Source organism: Oratosquilla oratoria, chromosome 23 (assembly GCF_046742065.1).
Source record: "Oratosquilla oratoria isolate Oo_2021 chromosome 23, ASM4674206v1, whole genome shotgun sequence".
Lineage (NCBI taxonomy): Eukaryota > Metazoa > Arthropoda > Malacostraca > Stomatopoda > Squillidae > Oratosquilla > Oratosquilla oratoria.
In genome coordinates this window covers 21,788,735-21,812,810 of record NC_134799.1, presented here as the reverse complement: position 1 = coordinate 21,812,810, position 24,076 = coordinate 21,788,735, and the positions used below count along the sequence as shown (strand labels likewise).

Below are 24,076 nucleotides of genomic sequence, written 5' to 3'. Positions count from 1 at the left end.
GCTGCACTTCTTAAACATCTGTTATCTCCTCTTCAGTGTTGCATTGCCCTCAAGGATAGAAATGCTGGTTATTACCATTTGAATACTAAGTACTCTAAATATAAAGAATGCCACATGGCTCAGGTTCATAGAGCTACCACTGAAGTTTGTATATATTAGATAAACAGTCAGGACAGCAGTATGGGGGCAACACAAATTTATATGTATACAAATTGTATTAAACTGTTACAATAATACAGTTTATTTAGTTTCTTTTGCTAGATGATTTTTATTCAGTTGAGGGTGGGACCTTCTTTTGAAGGGATTGAAATATGGTTTCTGAATGTTTTTTATTCCCCTTGGTTAGGTACCATTTTGTGATACAGCAGGAGGTGGAGAAGCCAGTGGAAGCCCGTTAGTCTTAACTAAACAGTTAGACTGCTCAGAGGTGAGTAAATGGCATGGATGTTTGAATTTGTTTCTGCTTATTGTAAATATACCTTTCAGTAGCATAAGTAATAAAATTAAGAATAATGCCAAAGGTTATTAATGATTCTCTCTCTCTCGCTCTTTTTTCTCTTTTTTTCTCTTTTTCTCTCTTCCCCCTCTCATCCACTCTCTCTCACCTTTTACCTCCTCTCACCCTCTCTCCTTCCCTCTCATCCCTTCCCTTCTCTCATCCCCTCCCTTCTCTCATCCCTCCCCCCTCTCATTCCCTCTCTTCCTCTCACCCTCTCCCTCCCTCTCTCACCCTCTCCCTCCTTCCTTCTTTAACCCTCTCTCCCCCTCCCTCACCCCCCCTCTCTCCCCCTCCCTCACCCCCCCTCTCTCCCCCTCCCTCACCCCCCCTCTCTCCCCCTCCCTCACCCCCTCTCTCTCTCTCTCTCTCTCTCTCACTCTCCCTCTCTCTCTCTCTCTCACCCTCTCTCTCTCTCTCTCTACCTCTCTCACCCTCTCCCTCTCTCTTTCTCTCTCTCTCACACCCTCTCCCTCCCTCTCTCTCTCCCTCTCCCTCCCTCTCTCTCTCTCCCTCTGCCTCCCTCTCTCTCTCTCCCTCTGCCTCCCTCTCTCTCCCTCTGCCTCCCTCTCTCTCTCACTCTCCCTCTCACTCTCTCTCCCTCTCCCTCCCTCTCTCTCTCACACTCTCGCTCACTCTCTCTCTCACCCTCTCCCTCCCTCTCTCTCTCTCTCACCCTCTCCCTCCCTCACCCTCTCCCTCACTCCCTCTTTCTCTCTCCCTCCCTCTCTGTCTCTCTCACTCTCACTTGCTCACTCACTCACTCACTTACTCACTTTTGGGCTGCTTTTGTAGTTAGATTAATACCCATTCTGTAGAGTAGTGATGCCCTATTCTTCCAACCATCTCCAATATCTTAGTTTTCTTGACTTTTCACACTCCCAGCTCCACTAGTACACCCTATCTAGATCTTCTAACAACTTATTCCTCCATGTTTCTTAATTGCCACATAATCTTCGCATCATCAAGTTAGCATAATTGATTTCATAAACCCTCATGCGTTCGACAAAGTGCCACACCAGAGACTACTAAATAAAATCAAAGCCCATGGCATAGGAGGAAAAGTGTTAGAATGGATTAGAGCTTGGATTAGTAACAGAAAACAGCGGGTCACCATAAATGGAATAAAATCTAGGTGGGGCAATGTTACTAGCGGGGTCCCCCAGGGCTCGGTTTTGGGTCCCTTGTTGTTCATTATGTATATAAATGACTTAGACGATGGGTTAAATAGTGATGTTAGTAAGCTTGCGGACGACACTAAAATAGGATGCCTAATTAGGTCAGGAGACGACGGCCAGATTCTGCAGGATGATCTAAATAAACTGTTAACATGGTCGGTGAAATGGCAAATGAACTTCAATATCTCTAAGTGTAGCGTGTTAAACGTAGGGCTACACAACCCCGAAAATAGATACAGCTTAGATAACACGTTTTTAGAAAAATCTGAGTGCGAGAGGGACTTGTGAGTTCTGGTGAGTCCGGACCTTAAAACCAGGAAGCAGTGCATTAGCACCAGAAATAAAGCTAACAGGGCATTAGGCTTCATTGCTAGGACAGTAACGAATAGAAGTGCAGAGGTAATTATTAAACTCTATCTAGCGATAGCTAGACTCATCCTTGACTATGCGGTACAGTTTTGGTCTCTGTCCTACAGAATGGACATAAATTCACTAGAATCAGTACAGAGAAGAATTACCAAAATGATACAAGGACTCGGAAATTTGCCTTACGAAGAGAGGCTTAGGCACCTAAACTTATACTCTCTGGAAAGATGCAGAGTGCGGGGTGATCTAATAGAAGTGTTCAAGTGGATTAAAGGCTATAACAAGGGTGATGCAAACAAGGTCATCATAATAAAACAACATGGCAGGACTCGCAGTAATAGGTATAAACTGGACAAATTTAGATTTAAGAAGGAAATAGGCAAGAATTGGTTTACTAATAGGGTGGTCGATGAATGGAATAAACTTAGTAACCATGTAGTAAGCGCTGAAACCATCAATTGTTTTAAAAAACGATTAGACAATTTTATGGATGGGGATGACAGGTGGTGATGGATACGGAGCTGCCTAGTGTAGGCCTTATGGTCTATTGCAGTCTCCTTTATTTCTTATGTTCTTATGTTGTTCTATTAAGAACATTACTGATCTTCTGAGACTCCATCTGTAACTTTCCTTCATCTCTATTCTCTTCATCAATTTGTTCTTCAGAAAGCCTTTCATCCACTCCTGCAAATTCCCTTTTAAGTCCTCCTATATGTTCCAATTGTGCCATTCTCAATTTTCAAGTCAAGGCCCAGTGCATGGTGTTTGTAGTTCATTCTGATTATACCTATAAATGGCATCTGTAACACATCTAAAGAGGTTCAGTGTAGTATTGTTGAAAGTTTTAAGACTTGTTTGGATAAACTGGAGAGCAATATGCTATAATTTCTGTAGATTAATTAGTTTAATTTATACTCATGTACATAACTATTATTCAGCATCTGACCTCAGTATAGACCTTAAGGACATTGATCCGCTTCAGATACTTTTTGTAATTGAGCTAGGATTTTTTTTCCTTCCTGAAAGTCATGCTCATCATAGTAGTCCTTCTGACCAAGTTTTGCTGAATTCTGTCAATAAATACTGTACTAACAAGATAAAGACCTCATTTTATTGTGCAAAGATAACACTGTGTAACACATTTTTTATTTTCTGGTTTGTTACATCTCATTATTATTAAAAAAAACATCCTTTAATCAGAAGTTTGGGTTTGTGATCAGGTCTTGATATTTCAAAATTTTCACATTTTTCAAGATTTTTTTTAATTTTTATCAGTTCATATAATTAAGTCAACAGAGCATATATTTATTCTATAATGCAAGCTTGTAAAAAAAAAAAAAAAAAAAAAAAAAAAATGGCCGTTATAAAGCAACATAAACATGTCAGAAGTTACTGGATTTGTGGTTGTAGTCCAGGTTGCACTCCTGCACCAGCCCCCAAGTATAGTCCCCATCATTTTCTCATTGTAGTGGCCCTGGTACCTCCACTCTATCTCCTCCATTTCTTGGTGGAATTGCTTGCCTCATTCTTTTGAGTAGGCACCCATATTGTCCTTGAAGTTTAAGGGACATCCTGCATCCCATGGTGCCAAAAGCCTTTACCAGATCCTGCACCAGCTGCTGGTTGTTTTTAACTCTGTGGTTGTCCAGGAAGCCCTTGACAGCTGCTATAAAATGGTTCCATGCTGTTCTCTTAATCCTACTGAGCTTACGGGAGAACTCTGTAGACTCAAGCACCCTCTTTATGTGAGGTCCAACAAAAAATCCCACCTTTGATTTTGGCCTCAGATTAGAGAAGAACTCAAGAGGGAACTTAAAAGAGGCTGATTCCTGGTGGAGAGCATTCACAAACGACTTCATTAACCCCAACTTAATGTGCAGTGGCAGCATGAGCACAATCCTGGGATCAACCAGTGGCTCCCAAATGACATTCTGGGTTCCAACTACAAATTCTGTTTGCTGCTCCCATTTCTTCCTGTTGTAATGGTCAGAGGTGGCTCTGCTGTCCCAGAGGCAGAGGAAGCATTGGAATCTGATAAAGCCTCCCTGGAGACCAAGCAGTAAAGCCACCATGTGCTGTCTTGCAACATTGCTTCTGACACAGGGCAGTGGGCAAGATGCAGTGATGTCCCATCATATAGGATAAACCAAGAAAAGAGGGAGGGAGGAATGGTGAATGGGACTGGAGTATGTGGGGATGAAATGGCTAGGAGTGGATTTATGCCTTTGACTTTAGCTGCCTCCCTTGTAATGAGGAAAAAGTCATTGGTATATGTATGTAAAAATTGTCTTATCAGTTTAAAACCTCAGGACATTGTAGCCAACCCTTGAAAATATCTTTCAGCGAGTGTTCAACTTTTTTAATATACTGTATAAGTTTTGTGTTTGTGGGCTATGGTAAAGAAACAACTGGCTAATATACTTGACTGTCCTACCCTACAGGTTGTTGGATATTTAGCAGTATACAGACTTTGCTTTGCCATGACACTCTTCTTCTTTACCATGGCACTCCTAATGATTGGTGTGAAGTCTAGCAAAGACCCTCGGGCAAACATTCAGAATGGGTAAGTGGGTCTGTTTATTGAAATGAATGAAGGCAAGTCCATTTGGAGTAGGTGATTTAAAGGGATGGCAGGTATTAGTTCAGTGTGCAGGTATATAGTAAAGAAGGTAGATGGGCATTACTGATTTTATGTTTTTTATATAATGATTTTTTGGCTACCAACCTTTTAAGGGGGGGGGAGGATAATTGGTACATGTGTGTATGTATATATTGATTTTATTTATTGCCCAGGGCAATGGGTGAGATGCAAGGATGACCCGTCATCCAGGAGGAGCCAAGAAAAGAGGGAGGGAGGGGTGGTGAATAGGAGTGGAGTGGATGGGGATGAAATGGATGGGAGTGGAATTATACCTCTTGACTTTAGTTACCTCCCATGTAAAGGGGAAAAAGCCCTTGATATGTATGTATTTATTTATATTTATATATTTATTTACTTTTTAAGGACATGTATAAGTTTATTTGGTAATAATAGATTGGGACAATTTATCAAGTAGAGTAATGGAATATAAAGATTTCTTTGTTATAACCTCTCTAAAGTGTGTCTTTGTACCTCAGAATTATATGGTTAACCTCTTCACTCTGGGGCACATCGCACGTCTGGCAGCATTAGCTGCCCGACGTGCGATGTTGCGTCATAATAATCGCATTATAAAAATAAAGTCAGTGCTCAATCGTTCGTTCTCTTTCACCCGTGAATTTTGATAACCATAGAAAATATGATGAAGCCAGTTTAGAGAGAATGTAGGTTACGTAGGTACGACTACAATAAATATAATCAAGATGTCGACGTCGGCATCATCGCATACCCACTTGCTCCTCATGACGCCTACGTAGGTGTCACCGTATGGAAGTGGTTAATGACTTACAGAATTTATTATGGGAGAAACCCTCCATACTTTAAAAAGGTAAGGACTAAGTTAATTAACCCATATAGAGGTGTTACATGGAAGAATTTTATTTTTGCTGATGCTACATAGTTTTGGAAGCAACCTCATCTCCTTTTGGAGGTAAAAGAACATATGTAAACAGTTAAGTTAATTTAGATGGACCTACATAATTTCTAAATTAAGTGCAAATGGCTATACTCTATTTTAACTTCAGCATTAAAGTGCGGCTCAATGAGACTGCACTGCTTTTGGTATAGGCCTCTTTCAATTTTCTTCTTTCTCCATTTTTTTTTTTTTTTTTTTTTTTTTTTTCCCCTGTCTTTGGTTCACCCATTCTGATGTACCATTTCCTCAGTTTCATGTCGATTACTCTCCAATAGAATTCCTTGCTTTCGGTCTCCATTCTCTTTGCATTTTTTTCCCCTTTGTATCATCTCTAAGTGTCTTCTCTTTCCAATTCCTCAATACTCATTTCTCTTTTTATCCATATTTTATAGAACTTTTCACTCCTTGCCAAGTTACCTACTTTTGCCAACATGTCTTCTACTACCATTTGTGATCTTAGTTTTATCTTTAGGGGTCGATTTCTATCCTTAGAATAGTGACCAATCCTATATGCATCGTCGACTTCTTCCGCAGCATCTTGGTCTCCATCCTTAATTTCTTTTAGGATTGCTATTGTTATCTCTTTTTCTTCTTTTTCTCTCATGTACCTTGCCAGACCATGTTTTTCTTTTAGTCCATATACCACAATACATTTTTTCCCATCCACTGTGTCTCTGACCCAATTTGCTTTTTCATTAATTACTTGGATAATTGTGTCTTTTGCATTTTTCTGCATTTGTTGTTGGACAATTTCTTTGAAAACAATTTCTTTATTTTCAATGTTTTTCTTCCATTTCTTAATCTTTTGGATACTTTCCTCACCTAAGTTGTTCGATTTTTTCAGTCATCGTTTTTTGTTGTTTACCTCTTTTTTAAAGTTTTTGCTGTTGGTAGTATCATTAATTCTTATCTTTTCATTATCACTCTTCAGCTCTTATATAATTTTTCATTTCCTTAATCTTAGATCCAAGTTAGTTTTCCTCAGGTCTGAAATTTCAATGTTTGCTTGTGCTAAGCAATCCATTAGTCCATTAAGTCCATAATTTCATTCTCCCACCAAATCATATTTTTGCTCATTTCCCTCTCAATCTCTAAGATTCGATTTAAACTTCTTTTGTACTTAATCCAGAAAAAGCATCGTTGTGATATTCCCTCGTGGTCGCTGGAGTATCGTAAAAAAAAAATTTACATCGGGGTTCAGCATGGCGTCACTAGATAGCTCTGATTCAAAGTTGTCATTCGAGTCAGACTCTTCGTTATTTTCCTTCATTTTTTTTTGCTAATTATGTCTTAATACATTTAACTATCACTGCAGAGATATCATTTTGGACACCCACGATTTCTCTTCTCCCATACAATACAAACCAGGTTTACTTTTTCTTTGTTTATATACTTCTTTGGGGCCCAGTGGCGAAAGTGGGGAACCGGACAGCTGGCAAATGGAGGAGGGAAAGTGTGTGTGTGTGTTTGCGTGTGCACGTGCCTGCCTGTGAGGATGAGGAGGGATGGTGGCCATGTAGGTGAATTGGTAGGGTCCTGCTGTGGTCGTGTTGTGTCTTGCTGCATTTCATCTGACCCAGGCATTGGGCAGGAGACAGGGATGACCCTTCATTCACAAATAACTAAGATAAAAGAGAAACAAATAGGTGACAGATAGGAGTGGGATGAAATGAGTCAAGGTAGGTATGCTTTTGCTGGCTACTTCCTTTTAAAGGGGGAAGAAGCCTTTGGTGGATAGATAGTGTTCATGTTATGAGGTACATAGGTACATATTGGACAAGAGAGATAAGGCAAACAATGCCCTTGTTTGGAAATTTAAGATTTTCATAGTTTTGAAGTTGTTATAAGACTTACCATATGCCCTTATCTTTTACTTCCAGCTTCTGGGGTTTGAAGTTCCTGATCCTCATTGGAGCTATCATTGGTGCCTTCTTCATTCCCCATGGAGAGTTTGGTATTGTATGGCGCTACTTTGGACTGTTTGGAGGGTTTCTCTTCATCCTTATCCAGTTAGTTCTCATCATCGATTTTGCTCATTCTTGGGCTGAAGCTTGGGTAGATAAATATGAAGAAACGGAAAGCAGAGGATGGTAAGTGCAAATGTAAACTTTATTGAACTTTAATTATGTATTTACCTGGTTTTACCTAGTTGTATTATATGGGAAGGGAGCTATGCTCGTCGTGAGTGTGTATTTACCTAATTGTAGTATACAGGAAAGGAGCAATGCATGTTGGGTCCCATCTCCCATTCTCTAATTTTCTAACATACCTAGACTCAAATTCATGTACGGTTCCAACTTAATCTATATCTTTTGATTTTCAATTATCATATTTAGATTTGAACTCGTGTATTGTTCGAGCTTGGGCTATATCACCTACTAAGCCATTCCACATATTTATACATGCAATGGAAAACTGTATTTCTTCATGCTTTTAACATGTCTTAATTTATTTCCACACATGTGTGTTTGTTTTGTGATCTAAATTAGTTTGTATGAATATGTTGTGAGGTGCATGCATTAGGGTGTTGTAGATGTTTGAATAGAATGGTTGGTATTGGTCCCTATTTATTTTTCACTGTTAAGTCCTTGATGTGGACTGAAGGACATGCAACTATATATATGCAACTACAGGCCAATATCTATATGCAACTACAGGCCAATTAGTTTGACATCGGTTATAGGAAAAATGCTTGAATCAGTAATAGTAAATAGACTCAGAGAATACATCGAAAGACATAATTTAATTCATGATTCACAGCATGGTTTCTCCAAGGGTAAGTCATGTGTGACTAATCTTCTATCCATTTACACTAAAGTATATAAGGCGTCAGATAACAATGATAATTGCGATGTTATTTACCTTGACTTTAGCAAAGCATTCGACAAGGTGCCACACCAGAGACTACTAAATAGAATCAAAGCCCATGGCATAGGAGGAAAAGTGTTAGAATGGGTTAGTAACAGAAAACAGTGGGTCACCATAAATGGAGTAAAATCTAGGTAGGGCTCTGTTTTGGGTCCCTTGTTGTTCATTATGTACATAAACGACTTAGATGACGGGATAAATAGTGATGTTAGTAAGTTTGCGGATGACACTAAAATAGGACGCCTAATTAGGTCAGGAGACGACGCAGAGATTCTGTAAGATGATCTTAACAAATTGTTCACATGGTTGGTGAAATGGCAAATGAATTTCAATATCTCTAAATGTAGCATGTAAAACGTAGGGCTACAGAACCCCAAAAATAGATACAACTTAGATAACATGCTTTTAGAGAGAACTGAGTGTGAGAGAGACTTGGGAGTTCTAGTGAGTCCAGACCTTAAAACCAGGAAACAGTGAATTAGTGCCCGGAATAAAGCTAACAGAGCATTAGGTTTTATTGCTAGGACGGTAACGAATAGAAGTGCAGAGGTAATTATTAAACTCTATCTAGCAATAGTTAGACCCATCCTTGACTATGTGGTACAGTTTTGGTCTCCGTCCTACAGAATGAACATCAATTCACTAGAATCAGTACAAAGAAGAATGACCAAAATGATACATGGACTCAGAAATTTGCCTTACAAAGAGAGGCTTAGGTACCTTAACTTACACTCTCTGGAAAGATGCAGAGTGTGGGGTGATCTAATAGAGGTGTTCAAGTGGATTAAAGGCTTTAACAAGGGTGATGTAAACAAGGTCATCATATTAAAACAACAGGGCAGGACTTGAAGTAATGGATTTAAACTGGACAAATTTAGATTTAAGAAGGAAATAGGCAAAAATTGGTTTACTAATAGGGTGGTCAACAAATGGAATAGACTTAGTAACCATGTAGTGAGCGCTGAAACTATCAGTTGTTCTAAGAAACGGTTAGACAACTTTATGGATGGGGATAACAGTTGGTGATGGATATGGAGCTGCCATGTGTAGGCCATATGGTCTCTTGCAGTCTCCTTCATTCTTATGTATGTTCTTATGTACTGGGTGTCCATAGTATTGCAGCATACTTTAATTTTGGTCTTATCAATGTAACTAATATTTTCTTTACCATTTACTCATCCAAATAATCAAAAGCCACTTTCATCAACCTTAGTAAGTAGAAGGTTACACTGACGATTTTATTGATATGTTTGTCAGGTGACATGTCTTTACTGATAATTACTCCTAGGTCCCTTTCCGAGCTCACTTTTTTGACTTCTTCACCAATTTTATAATTCCTCGATATTCAATTTTTATTTTTCCAAATTCTATTATACTATATTTCTTGATGTTAAAGATCACTTCCCACTTTTGACTCCATTTCCAGATTCTGTCTAGGTCTTTCAGTAATGATTCACAATCTTCCTCTGTACTTTCTTTAGTATTTTTGCATCATCCACGAAGAAATTCATATAACATTCCACACCTTCATTCATGTCATTTATATATATGGCAAACATAATCGGAGCCAATACCGGACCTTGTGGGACACCACTTATCATTTCTTCCCAGGTCACATATTTGTCTAATTATTACCCTCATTTTTCTCCGTGTATTTTACCTAGTTGTATTTTACGGGAAGGGGAGCTATGCTCGTGGGGTCCCGTCTTCATATCTCATTTTATCTAAACTATTTTTAAATTCATGTATTGTTTTTGCACACACCACTTTCTCATCTAACTTGTTCCAACTGTCTATTACTCCGTGAGGAAAGCTGTTCTTTTTCAAATCTCTTCTATAGCTGTCTTTTTTTTTATTTTTCCGTGTCCTCTTGTGTTTCTGTCATCCCATTTTATCAGATTTTCTCTATCAGTAATTTCCATGCCTTTCATGATTCTGTAAATAGCTATCAAATCTCCTCTCTCTCTTCTTTGCTCTAGTGTCTAGTTCAAGTTTTTCTAGTCTCTCTTCATATGATAGTTTTGAGAGTGTTGGTGCCAATTTTGTAATTGCTCTTTGTATTCTTTCAAGTTTTTTTATACATTTTTTTGTACTTGGTGACCATATCGTTGCTGCATATTCCAATCTTGGTCTTATCAGGGTGATTAGGACTTTCTTCACCATTTCTTCATCCAGGTATGTAAATGCAACTTTGATTGTTCTTATTAAGTTATAAGTTTCTCCAAAAATCTTATATGTTTCTCAGGTGACATATTATTCATAACAATGACTCCCAGGTCCTTCTCATTTTCTACTTTTTTTATTCCTTCTTCTCCCAAATTATATGATCCTGTTATTCTGTTTTTGCTTTTTCCAAATTCCATTATACTACACTTTTTTGTATTGAACTCCATCTCCCACTTCCTACTCCATTCCTGTACTTTATATAGATCTCTCTGTAGTGATTCACAATCTTCTTCTGTTTTCACTCTTTTTAGTAGTTTTGCATCATCTGCAAAGAAGCTCATATAGCTTTCAATTCCTTCATCCATATCATTAATATATATAGCAAACATTGTTGGGGCCAGTACTGTTCCCTGCGGAACACCGCTTATTACTTTATCCCATTTTGAGTGCTGGTCTCTTATCACTACTCTCATTTATCTTTCTTGCAAGTTGTCCCCCCCCCACCCTCTTTAAATCCCTGGAAAATATTCTCATCACTTTCTACTGTATTGCTCTTATCTATACTTCTAATCTTTACATTTTTATTAGACATTTCATCGTCACTCAGCTGGTCGGGGGGCCGTTTGTTTACCTTTCGCCTGTCTGCCTGGGCCAAGTCTACTCCTTCCTCATTTCCTTCCATTTCCCCCAGCAATCCCTCCCCTTCTCTTTCCCTACTTTCCCACTACCCCACGAGCAATTTTCCCCCCACCCTGCAAATACAATAGGCACTTCTCTTTGCTTTGGGATCTACGAAACTTCAATTTTCTTCGGAACGTCCTCTATGCCGTCCGTTCGTTGAAGTGTGTGTGTGTGTGTGTTAGTGTGTTTGGTATGAGAAGTAGAAAATTAATAGTATTTTCAGTGTTATGGATGTAATAAACAAATTTTATTTGCCATGTTGCCAAGTTGAAAATTCTTTTTAAGACTGGTTAAAACCTACCAAATCAAATGTAATTTTTCTTTGTTGTGACTCCAAGCTGTTTCAGGGATTAAGGCCATTTTCATTAATATTTCTCTTCTTTTTACCAGGTACTGTGCTCTGCTGTCAGCTACTTTCCTCAATTATGCACTTTCAATCACTGCTGTGGTTCTCTTCTTTGTCTATTATACAGTGGTAAGGTTATGAAATGAGTATTTTGTGATTACTGACAACTATATGTTTTTTCCATAATTTTAACCATGTTTTTGTGTGTGTGAGACTAGAAAGTTATAAAGTTATGATTGAACGTGGGCAAAAGTGAAGTGAGATATAAGGAATGAAGATACTGGCTGGCTGAATGTGATTATTAAAATTACGGTAAGTATTTGGAGTTGTTTGTGACAATGGAGTGGATGTAGAGATGAATTTTATAGTAAACTAGCTTAAAAGCCACACTACATGTGGTATTTTAAGCTACCTCCTGTGGAGGACTAATTGGGCCTGTGGTTCAAAACTAAAGAGTAATAATGATATAGCATTTATTGGTACCCTACCATGTCAAATTTATATCACAGAGTACCACATATGGAGAATTTTGTATCACTGATATTTGGAGATCACTGTAAAACAGGAGGAAAAACACAAAACCTCTACTCTAAATAGGATCTTGTTTTAAATGAGCTGAAAAGAATTTTTTTTTTTTAAATCACAAAGTTTTGGTATTTAGTAGTACTGTTGTGCAGCTTGGGCCAATGGTACTGTTGATTATGACCAAGCATGAAGTGTAAAATTGAGAGAAAGACCACAGAAGGTGGATGGATGGGGGTAAAGAGACCCTTGGATGTATGAAGAATGCTTGTAAAACAGGGTAAAGTGTATACATACATATACCTCCTTTTCAAGGGAGGTAGCCAAAGTCAAAAGGCATAATTCCACTCCCACCCATTCCGCCCCATTCTACCCCTCCCTCATCACCCTCTCATCTTGGCACCTCCTGGATGACAGGTCATCTCTGCATGTCACCCATTGCCTTGGGTCAGAAGCAATGCAGCAAGACACAGCACATCCACAGCGAAGCTGCTTCATTTAATCGGCAACCTGCCCTCTCTGTCCCCTCATGCAGAAACATTTAAAACAGGGAGAAATACATTCAGGCAGGCTGTGTCAAATGATCATTCACACATAACTACTCCCTAACCTCCCCCATCCCCCACCCACTCCCATGCATCACAGTATCATCCATACACAGCCATTCTCCAGTCACCCCTATATTCTGTTTTCTCCCTTCCTCTCTCAACAGACAACCCCCTCTTGCTCACCGCCCTTTTTACCCCATCCATCCATCTCATCCTTGGTCGTCCCCTCATGTTCACTCTATCCACCTCTGCCTTCCACACTTCTTTTACTAATCTTTCTTCACTCATTATTTTCATGTGTCCAAACGATCCCAACATGCTTTCATCAACCCTATCACCCATCTCTTTTTCCACCCTCACTCTCCTTAACTCCTCATTTCTCACACTATACAACCATGTTACCCCAACCATACATCTCAGACATCTCATGTCAAACACATTTAAATTCTTCCTCTCTTTGTCTCTTATGTTCCATATCTCTGCCCCATACAGTGCTGTTGGCACAATCATCACAGAAAACATGATCAAACCAGTTCACAGAATCCGGAGTTAACTCGTATACAACTACAAAAAATGTATATAATCAAGACACCAACGCTGGCATCCTATACCCACTCGTGCCTCATGATGCCTATGTAGGCGTCATTGCACTGATGTGGTTAAGAAATGTTTGAGAAATATGACCAATATTGCATTAATGGATAGGATTAGAAATGTGGATGTGAAGCAAGTAACTGGGGTGGGAAAGGAACTGTTAGATAGGGCAGATAGGAAGAAGCTGGGGTGGTTTAGGCATATGGAAAAAATGAATGTGGGTAGACTTGCAAAAATAGTTTGGTAAAGAGAGGTTGGTGTAGTGAACGTGAGAGAAAGATCAAGAATGAGGTGAATGGGTGGAGTAAAGGGAGCCATGAATTCACATGAAATCTATGGAACAGGGAAGAGAGGGAAATTGTGAATGGGTGAAAGGATGATGCAATATGAAGGGGTGTTTTTCTTGTCTACTCTGTAAATCATTTTGAATATACAGACGCTCCTCAACTTACGTTTTAGTTACGTTCCGAACGGCCGAACGTAAGTTGAAAATGAACGTAAGTTGTTACTGTACTATACATCCGTAAATTCTATTACCGTATCTTATAAAACACCCCTAAATCATTAATTATACACATAACATTGTAAAATAATAACATTAATTTCAAATATATTAAATTCAAGCAACATAAATTGAGATGGTGGAGGAGGATGAGGCAAGGCATGTTCAGTTTGTCGTTTGTGCAATGTAAACAATGGACGCAGCGTCATGCGCAAGTATCGTTTGAACTAAGGAGAGCGCGCCAAACTAAAAAATTCACTCAAAAAATTTTTTTTACAATTTTTTTTTACAGTCAGTTCAAACGTAAAATCGAAAAAACGTAAAACGAATGAACATAAGTAGAGGAGCGTCTGTATAAGGATAGCACCCACATGATTAAGCAGTAAGGGTAAATCAGCTGTACCTGTCTTGTCCTGTTGTGGAATCATTGTGCCTGCATTGCCTATGTTTGAGCAATGTAATGAAGGACAGTGATAACCATTCATCCATGTGGTGCTGAGATAGGAAGGGTACCAAATGGGTTTTAGTGTGTGTGAAGTGGGTGAATGGACTCTGCTATTCCTTAGACAAGGATGAAAGGGCTTTTGGTGTGTATGTATGTGCACATCCACATGTGTGCAAGACATCTTATAGTGGAAAAGATACTTAACTCTGGAATATATCCTCAAAATCATAATAGTTGCAGCACTTGAAATGATTAATGTTTCCACGCATAGTTTCCAGTGTAGTGAATTAATTTCTCCATCCAATTTGAATTTGCAGACTGATGGTTGCACTTTGCACAAGTTCTTCATTTCATTCAATTTGATTTTGTGTGCATTGGTCAGCATCCTAAGCATCCTACCAAAAGTACAGGAGTCACAACCTAGATCAGGACTCTTGCAGGTAAATGGTGTTTATTGTTTATAACTGGAAATGGAATAATAGCATATTTTATTGAATACATATGATATTTGTATATCATTACTGATAACTAGTGTTTCTGTCCTTGGGGACAGTGTCGTGCCAAAAAAGATGGAATCACAGAGGTGGTGAAGGAGAGATTTAATGAGTCTTGACCCCATATTTGGGAGAGGTAATAACATTCAGAACAAGTGGTATTTATAAGTTTTATTTTGTGATGCAGGCATCGGTGATCACTTTGTATACCCTGTACTTGACATGGTCAGCAATGACAAACCAACCTGATCAAGCCTGCAAACCTAACTGGAGTACAGTCATCAGTGGAGTGAATGAATCCCCTAATAACGACCAAGTGAGTGCATTTTACTGTACATGAACTATGTTCACTCCAGCAAGACAGCTGTATTTTTGAGTCAGTTTATATTAACTAATATTTTGTCCTAAGTGGTTTATTGACTGCTGTCTTAAAGCTGTGAAAGCTTTACATCTGTTTTTGTCTATCTGCAGAAACCACAGTTTGATGGAGAATCTATTGTGTCCCTGGTCATTTGGTTCTTGTGTGTATTGTACTCGAGCATGAGGACAGCCTCTAACACACAGACCTCCAAGCTCACCATGAGTGACCGAGTTCTCCTCAGGGATGATCAAGGCAAGTATCAAATACATGATTAAAATGCCCTTGTACTTTAATGATATGTTAGAATAGATAGGGAATATGGGAGACTGTGACACTGTGAAGTTAGGGGGTGTGGGGAGATTGAGAGATAATTGAAAGCTTTTATCATGGGCACAAAAAAGTTCAAAAGATAGATGTCTTCTTGTCTGCTCTATGTATTTCTCAAGTGGATAGGGATTTCATGTAATGAAGCAGTGGAGGTAAACCAGCTTTGGCTGTTTGGCCCTGCTGTGGAGGTGCTGTATCTTATTACATTGCCCCTGACCTGAGCAGTATGGTATAGGAGGAGGATGACACTTCACCAACAAAAAGCTCAGGTTGGGGTGGGGATGGGTGGCTGGGGTTGGGCAGTGAATGGATTTTTGTATGTGTTGGGTGGATGACCCAGGGCAGTGGACAGGGTGCAGGGATGACCCGTCATCTAGGAGGTGCTAAGATGGGAGGGAGGGTGGAGGGGTGTGGAGTGTTTTCGGGGATGAAATGGGTGGGAATGTTTTTGTGCCTTGTCCTTTTTGGCTACCCCCCTGGTAAGGGGGAAAAAAGCCTTGGTATATGGTATGGTATGGGTGGATGTACACTTTTAACTCAACCTTCCCCTTGTAAGAAGGAAAATGCATTTTAGTATATGAATACAAAATTGTGTAAGAATAGTGAATAAGAAGAGTAAGATGTTTAAGGGGATCGTCCATTAGAAAATCGAACTTTTTTTGTTTGGGGTGAAAGTGGCTGAGATTTTTTCCTAGTAATTGTCTTGTCTTAGAGAAGATACCACCGAGTTTTCAAGTCATTTATGCTCATACTTTTTTATTGTGATATTTTTTTTTTTTTTTTTTTTTTTTTTTTTTTTTTTTTTTTCCCGAGGGGTAATTTTTTAACATTTTGAAATTGATTCAGAGGATAGACCTTTGACTGGATATTGATTATTTTTTGTCTTTATAATGGGCTAAGATAGATGAAGAAACGAAGGCAAAATTATGATGTTCTGATCCCTCTGTTATGAGAAAAAAAATCCAAAGTAAGTTGATGAAAAGAGCAAAAATAAACAAAAAGTATATATGAAAAAATCCTACTAGTCCATGACAGAAGGACATAAATCTGCCTCCAAATGTTCTCCCAATTATGCTGAATCCGAAAAGGATTTGCAGTTGAAAATCAGTGAAGGCTTTTTGGATATGAATCAAGTTAAATGTGCAAAAATTAAGTTTTTCAGGAATGAGCGTCATAGTTTTTTGTTCATGGCTACTGGTCCCCATTCATTATTTAGGATGTTATGGTGTTGAAAGGGTATCATAGGCACCACCCTACTCTTTATTGCCAGCTTTTGATTAATTACAGGTTTATATGATGAATCCAGTTAGTATCCACCAGGGTTATATTGCTCAGGTTCCAAGCTTGTACTTTTCCTTTTCTTGGTACGATGCATCTTTGGCGACAGACTATCTTTATCTGCCATCCTAAGCTGTTTTATGGCAGCACTGGTTGTTGTCCCTCTTGCTGATGGCATATATTCAAGTTCATAACCAAAGATGTGGTTCAGAACTGCAACTTGAGCACAGAATTGAACTCTAGAAAATAGTACGTCTCACTTACTTGAAAGACAAGTTATGAATAAGTCACGTTCACATACTGTACGACAGTACGCTAAGCAGTCAGGTCCCTGTTGCCATATTGTATGCTATTATTTATCATACAAAAGCATAAATATTGTGCAAAATACGCAGCTTCTTTTACAAAATATATGTAACAACAGAAAACATGATATGCAGTACACAGTGCACACGACCCAGCCACAAGAGATATTATATTTTTTTTAGATAGTAAAAATCAAGATACAACATCCATACTCAGCCATGAGATAGCTAATGAGCAACACTTTTAGAGGAAATATTTTCAGAATTCATTATTATTATTATTTTTTTTCGTGATTTTCTGATAAATGATCCCCTTAAGGTTAGTGTTGGTTTGAATTGGGTAATGGCAATTGCTTATGAGGCTATTGTTAAGTGGTCAGTTATTTGCCAGAAAAGTGAATGTGGACAATCAGTCAATCCATTGCCCCCAAGTCTTTTTTGTAAGAGACCCACAGCACCTATAACAAGCAAAAGTCACTGAATTGGCCAGTAAGTTACTCAAGGGAAAGGTAATGTATTATTGTATACATACATATACCAAAGGCTCCCTCCCCCTTACACGGGGGTAACCTAAAAGGAAATGGCATAGAAGCCACTCCCACCCATTCCATTCCCTACATATTCCACTCCCTTCCACCCTCCTCCCTCCCTCTTATCTCGGCACCTCCTGGATGATGGGTCATCCCTGCATCCTGTCCACTGCCCTGGGTCAGAAGCAGTGTCGCAAGACACAGCACATCCACAGCAAGGCCGCTTCATAAATTTGGCGACACCAGCTCTCTGTCCCCTCATGCAGAAAAGGAATATATGGGGAGAAATCCCTTCGGGCTGTGTCAAATTTTTTCTCCCACATACTTCCTCACCCCCCATCTCCCACCCACTCCCCCCTCATGCATCGCAGCATCATCCATACACAACCTTTCTTCATTCATCCCTATCTTCTGTCCTCGTCCATCCTTCCTCAACAGACATTCCTCTCTTTTGTAATGCCCCTTTCACCCCCATCCATCCATCTCATCCTAGGATGCCCCCTCATATTCACTCCTTCCACCTCTGCCTTCCACACCTCTTTTACTAATCTTTCTTCACTCATTCTTTCCATGTGTCCAAAACATCCTAATACTCGTTCATCAACCCTATCTCCCAGCTCCCTTTCCACCCCTGTTCTCCTCCTCACCCCCTCATTTCTCACTCTATCTAGCCTAGTAACCCCTATCATATTTCTCAGACATTTCATCTCAAACACATTCAAACTCCTTCTCTCTTCCTCCCTTATTTTCCATGTTTCTGCCCCATACAGTGCTGTTGGCACAATCACTCCTTCATATAACCTCCTCTTAGCATCCATTCCTAGATGTCTATTTCTCATTACACTTTTTAATCCATCAAGGCATTTACTTGCTTCTCTCAATCTACATTCTACCTCCCCCCTACTCCCTTTCCTGCCACATTTGCACCCAAGTATCTAAAACTATCCACTTCCTCCAGTCTCTCACCCTTAACCTCTTCACTCCGGAGCACATCGCACGTCTGGCAGCATTAGCTGCCTGACATGCGATGTTGCGTCATAATAATCGCATTATAAAAAATAAAGTCAGTGCTCAATCGTTCGTTCTCTTTCACCCGTGTATTTTGATAACCATAGAAAATTGATAAAGCTAGTTTAGAGAGAATGGAGATTACATAGGTACAACTACAATAAATATAATCAAGATGCCGACGTCGGCATCATCGAGTACCCACTTGCTCCTCATGCCGCCTACGTAGGCGTCACCGTATGGAAGTGGTTAATGCTCACTTCCATCCTGCTGTCACTCTCTCCCCTTGTACATCTCGTCACTTTACTTTTGCCCACATTTATCTTTAACTTCCTTCTTTCACACACCTTCTCAAACTCTGTCACTAACTTCCTCAATGCCTCCTCTGATCCTGTTACAAGCGCAGTGTCGTCACCAAACAACAACTTGCTTATTTCCCACGTTTCTCTATTTTCTTTAACCATCTCCAACCCCTGATCCACTATCCTTGCATTCACCTCTCGCACCTCAAACCATTCACTCTCTCCATTTCTAATCCTAACACAAGCTCTACTACTCTCATAAAAACTCTTTACTGCTCTTAACAGCTTTCCTCCTATCCCATATATCTGCAGTACCTCCCACAGTGCCTTCCTGTCTACCCTGTCGTAAGCCTTTTCCAGATCCATAAAAGCCCAAAAAACATCCTTACCTTGTGTATGTAAAGATAAAATTCCACCAGAAAATATTTTGGTGGAAGGTAAGTTGAGAGTGGAGGATACATGGAGAAAGAGGAAAAGGACAAAAGGTAGGGAGGTGCTTAGAGTGAACTGCTTAAATGAGAAAGAAAAGGAGGAGTACAAGAAGCTGAGAGAGGAGTGGGAGGGAGTGAAGGATAGGGTAGAACTAGGAGTGGATGAGGAATTAGGATGGTTCAAGGAGGGCATCACAAGGTGTGCAAAGATGGTTTGTGGAACAAGGAGAACAGGAGGAAGTAGAAGGAAGGGTAGTGAGTGGTGGGATTAGGAAGAGAAGAAGCGAGCTTTCACAGATTGTTTACAAAATAGGATGAGAGAATAATATGAGTGATACAAAGAAAAGAGAAGAGAAGTATAGCATAAGAAAAAGGAAGCAAAGAGGAGAGCAGATTTGAAATGGGGTAAGAATATGACAGAAATTTTTGGAGAGAAACTAAGAAAGGAAGAGGAGGCGAATCAAGTAGAGAAGAAAAGGTAAAAGGTGCAGATGGAAAGATGATAATGGAAGAGAAGGCAGTAAGAGGAAGATGGGCAGAATATTTTAGGGAGTTGCTAAATGTGAAGGAGGATAGGGAGGGAAAGGTAGTTGCAGTGGGAAGTGCTAAGAAAATGACTGTGATGAGTGAGGAAAATGGAGGAGAAATAAGGAAGGATGAAGTGAAGGCAGTTGTTATGATGATGAGAGCAGGTAAGGCACCTGGTCTGGATGGATGTCATGCAGAATGTCTGAAAAAAAGGAGGTACAGTGATGGTGGACTGGCTTGTGAGGTTATTTAATGTTTGTTTAAGGGAGGGTAGAGTGCCGGAGGATTGGAGGAGTCCCTGTATAGTTCCACTTTGCAAGGAAAAACGGGACAAGTGTGAGTGTAGTAGTTTCAGAGGGATCAGCTTGTTAATTGTAGTTCGGAAGGCTTATGGGATGATCTTGATTGAGAGGATTAGGAGAGGAAGAGAGGGAGTAATTGATGAGAAATAGTGTGGGTTTAAGACAGGTGGAGGTTGCATGGACCAGATTTTTGTGGTAAGACAGATATGTGAGAAAGCTATAGGAAAAGGTAGAGATGTTTTTTGGGCTGTTATAGATCTGGAAAAGGCTTATGATAGGGTAGACAGGAAGACACTGTGGAAGGTTTTGCAGATATACAGGATAGGAGGAAAGCTGGGAGCTGTCAAGAGTTTTTACGAGAGTAGTAATGCATGTGTCAGGATTGGAAATGGAGAAAGTGTTTGAGGTAAAGGCGGGACTTCGTCAGGGATGTGTTATGTCACCCTGGCTGCTTAATTTATACATGGATGGGGTGGTGAGAGAGGTAAATCCAAGGGTAAGGGGTCAGGGATTGAAAATGGTTAAAGAAAATGGAGAAAAGTGGGAGATAAGCCAGCTGTTGTTTGTGGATGACACGGCGGGATCAGAGGAGGGATTGAGGAAGTTAGTGACAGAGTTTGGGAAAGTGTGTGAAAGAAGGAACTTGAAGATAAATGTGGCCAAAAGTAAGGTGATGATATGTACAGGGGGTGAAAGTGGCAGCAGACTGGAAGTGAGTATTAAGGGAGAGAGACTGGAGGAAGTGAATAGTTTTAGATACTTGGGTGTGAACGTGGCAGGAAATGGAGGTAGAATGTAGATTGAGAGAAGCGAGTAAATGCCTCGGTGGATTAAAAAGTGTAATGAGAAATAGACATCTAGGAATGGATGCTAAGAAGAGATTACATGAAGGAGTGATTGTGCCAACAGCACTGTATGGGGCAGAAATGCAGAACATAAGAGAGGAAGAGAGAAGGAGTTTGAATGTATTTACCTAATTGTATTTTATGGGACGAGAGCTATGCTCGTAGTGACCCGTTTTTGTATATCTCCGCATTCAGTTTATTCATAAAATCTTGTATAGTTTTGGCACTCATTGTTTCTCCGTTTAGTTTGTTCCAGATATTAATCACTCTATGTGGGAAGCTATTCTTTTTCATATCTCTTCTGTAACTGTCCTTCATTTAGCTTCTTTTCATGTCCTCTTGTTTCTCTTCTGTCCCATTTTAATAAGTCATCTCTATTAAGAATTTCCATCCCTTTCATAATTCTGTAAATGGTCAATAAATCACCACTTTCTCTTCTCTATTCCAGTGTTGATAGATGTAATTTCTCCAATCTTTGTTCGTATGTAAAATTTGATAGTGTAGGTTCCATTTTTGTCGCTGCTCTTTGAATTCTTTCTAATTTTATGTTGTTGTTTTTTTGTGCTAGGTGCCCATAGTGTTGCAGCATACTCTAGTTTAGTTTTATTACATACATATCCAAAGGCTTTTTCCCCTTTACAAGGGAGGTAGCCAAAAAGAAAAAGGCATAAAAACCATTCCCACCCATTCCATCCCTAATACACTCCACTCCTCTCCACCCTCTACCCTCCCTCTTATCTTGACACCTCCTGGATGACTGGTCATCCCTGCATCCTGTCCATTGCCCTGGGTTAGAAGCAGTGTCACAAGACACAGCACATCCACAGCAAGGCCACTTCATTAAATCGGCGACCCCACCCTCTCCGCCCCCTCATGCAGAAAAGGAGATAGATGGGGAGAAATCCCTTCAGGCTGTATCAAATTTTTCTCACACATACTACCTCAACCCCCATCCTCCCACCCATTCCACCTCATGCATCACAAAATCATCAATATACAACCATTCTCTTATTAGTGTAACCACTATTTTCTTTACCATTTCTTCATTCATGTAGTCGAAGGCCACTTTCATTGATCTTAATAACTTAAAGATCTCTCCAAATAATTTATTGAACATGTTTATCAGGTGTCAATTCACTTGAGATAATCACTCCCAGGTACCTTTCTGAATTGACTTTTTTGACTTCCTTGTTTCCAATTTTATATTGACCCAATGTTCTATTTTTGCTTTTTCCAAATTCCATTGTACTACATTTCTTAATATTAAAGTTCATTTCTAATCTCTGACTCCATTCCCATATTTTGTCCAGGTCTTCTTGTAGCGATCTGCAATCTTCTTCTGTGCTTACTCTCTTGAATAATTTGGCATTGTCAGCAAAGAAGTTCATGTAACAATTCACTCCCTCATCCATATCATTTATATATATGGCAAACATTAAAGGAGCCAATACAGAGCCTTGCGGAATGCCACTCTTCACATCTTCCCAGTTCAAATTTTTGTCTCTTAGTACCTCTCTCATTTTTCTCCCACTTAATAAATCCTTCATCCATTCCAATAATTTACCTTGAATTCCTCCTATTTTTTCAATTTTACTTATTAATTTTTTGTGTGGTACCTTGTCAAAAGCTTTCTGCAAATCCAGGAAGGTGCAGTCTGCCCATCCATCTCTTTCTTGTATTATCTCAATTAGTCTCGAGTAAAAGCAGATTAGATTTGCATTCCTCCTATTATTTAAATTTTTCTTATTAACTTTTTATGTGGTACTTTTTCAAAATCCTTCTGCAAGTCCAAGAAGGCACAATCTGCCCAGCCATCTCTTTTTTGTATTGTCTCAATTAATCTTGAGTAAAAGCATTTTTTCTTTTTTCTTCAATATACCAAGGCTTTTTCCCCCTTACAAGGGAGGTAGCCAAAAAGGAAAAGGCATAAAATCATTCCCACCCATTCCATCCTTGAATACACTCCACACCCCTCCACCCCCCCTCTTATCTTAGCACCTCCCGGATGATGGGTCATCCCTGCACCTTGTCCACTGCCCTGGATCAGAAGCAGTGTCGCAAGACACATCACATCCACAGCAAGGCCACTTCATTAAATCGGCGACCCCCCCCCTCTCCGTCCCCCCATGCATAAAAGGAGAAGACGGGGAGAAATCCCTTTTGGGCTGTGTCAAAATTTTGCTCACACATATTACCTCACCCCCCATCCCCCCACCCATTCCACCTCATGCATCACATCATCATCCATATACAACCATTCTCCATTCACCCCTGTTTACTGTCCTCTCCCGTCCTTCCTCAATGGACATTGCCCTCTTCTCCATAGCCCCCTTCACCCCATCCATCCACCTCATCCTAGGACGTCCCCTTATGTTCACTCCCTCCACATCTGCATTCCATACCTCTTTTACTAGTCTTTCTTCACTCATTCCTTCCATGTGTCCAAACCATCCTAATACTCTTTCATCAACCCTATCTCCCAAGTCCCTTTCCACCCCTGTTCTCCTCCTCACCTCCTCATTTCTCACTCTATCTAGCCTAGTAACCCCCCATCATACTTCTCAGACACCTCATCTCAAACACATTCAAACTCCTTATCTCTTCCTCTCTTATGTTCCATGTTTCTGCCCCATACAGTGCAGTTGACACAATCACTCCTTCATACAGTCTCCTCTTAGCATCCATTCCCAAATGTCTATTCCTCATTACACTTTTTAATCCACCAAGGCATTTACTTGCTTCTCTCAATCTACATTCTACCTCCACCTTCACTCCACCTTTTCCTGCCACATTTGCACCCAAGTATCTAAAACTATCCACTTCCTCCAGTCGCTCTCCCTTAATGCTCACTTCCAGTCTACTGCCACTTTCACCCCTTGTACATCTCATCACCTTACTTTTACCCACATTTATCTTCAGCTTTCTTCTATCACACACTCTCCCAAACTCTGTCACCAACTTCCTCAATCCCTCCTCTGATCCTTCGTAATTTCTTTTTTCTTTCTTGCGTATAGTCACATATTCATTCCTAAGTTTTATATATGTTTGCCATTTGGATGTTTTTTGTCTCTTCCATCTTTCCCAGGCTTTATCTCTTCT

The 24,076-nt window shown here is 39.8% G+C and overlaps 1 protein-coding gene across 2 annotated transcripts in view; it reads left to right on the top strand.

The window, feature by feature from the left end:
* LOC143038018 (serine incorporator 1-like) overlaps nucleotides 1-24,076 on the top strand; it is a 78,764-nt gene that overhangs the window by 31,002 nt on the left and 23,686 nt on the right. For both annotated transcript variants that reach the window (XM_076206866.1, XM_076206865.1), the window contains exons 3-9: nucleotides 347-427; nucleotides 4,482-4,603; nucleotides 7,475-7,684; nucleotides 11,700-11,784; nucleotides 14,584-14,706; nucleotides 14,948-15,076; nucleotides 15,232-15,373. In XM_076206866.1, coding sequence (XP_076062981.1) covers nucleotides 347-427; nucleotides 4,482-4,603; nucleotides 7,475-7,684; nucleotides 11,700-11,784; nucleotides 14,584-14,706; nucleotides 14,948-15,076; nucleotides 15,232-15,373 — 892 coding nt within the window. The remainder of the gene's footprint in view (nucleotides 1-346; nucleotides 428-4,481; nucleotides 4,604-7,474; nucleotides 7,685-11,699; nucleotides 11,785-14,583; nucleotides 14,707-14,947; nucleotides 15,077-15,231; nucleotides 15,374-24,076) is intronic.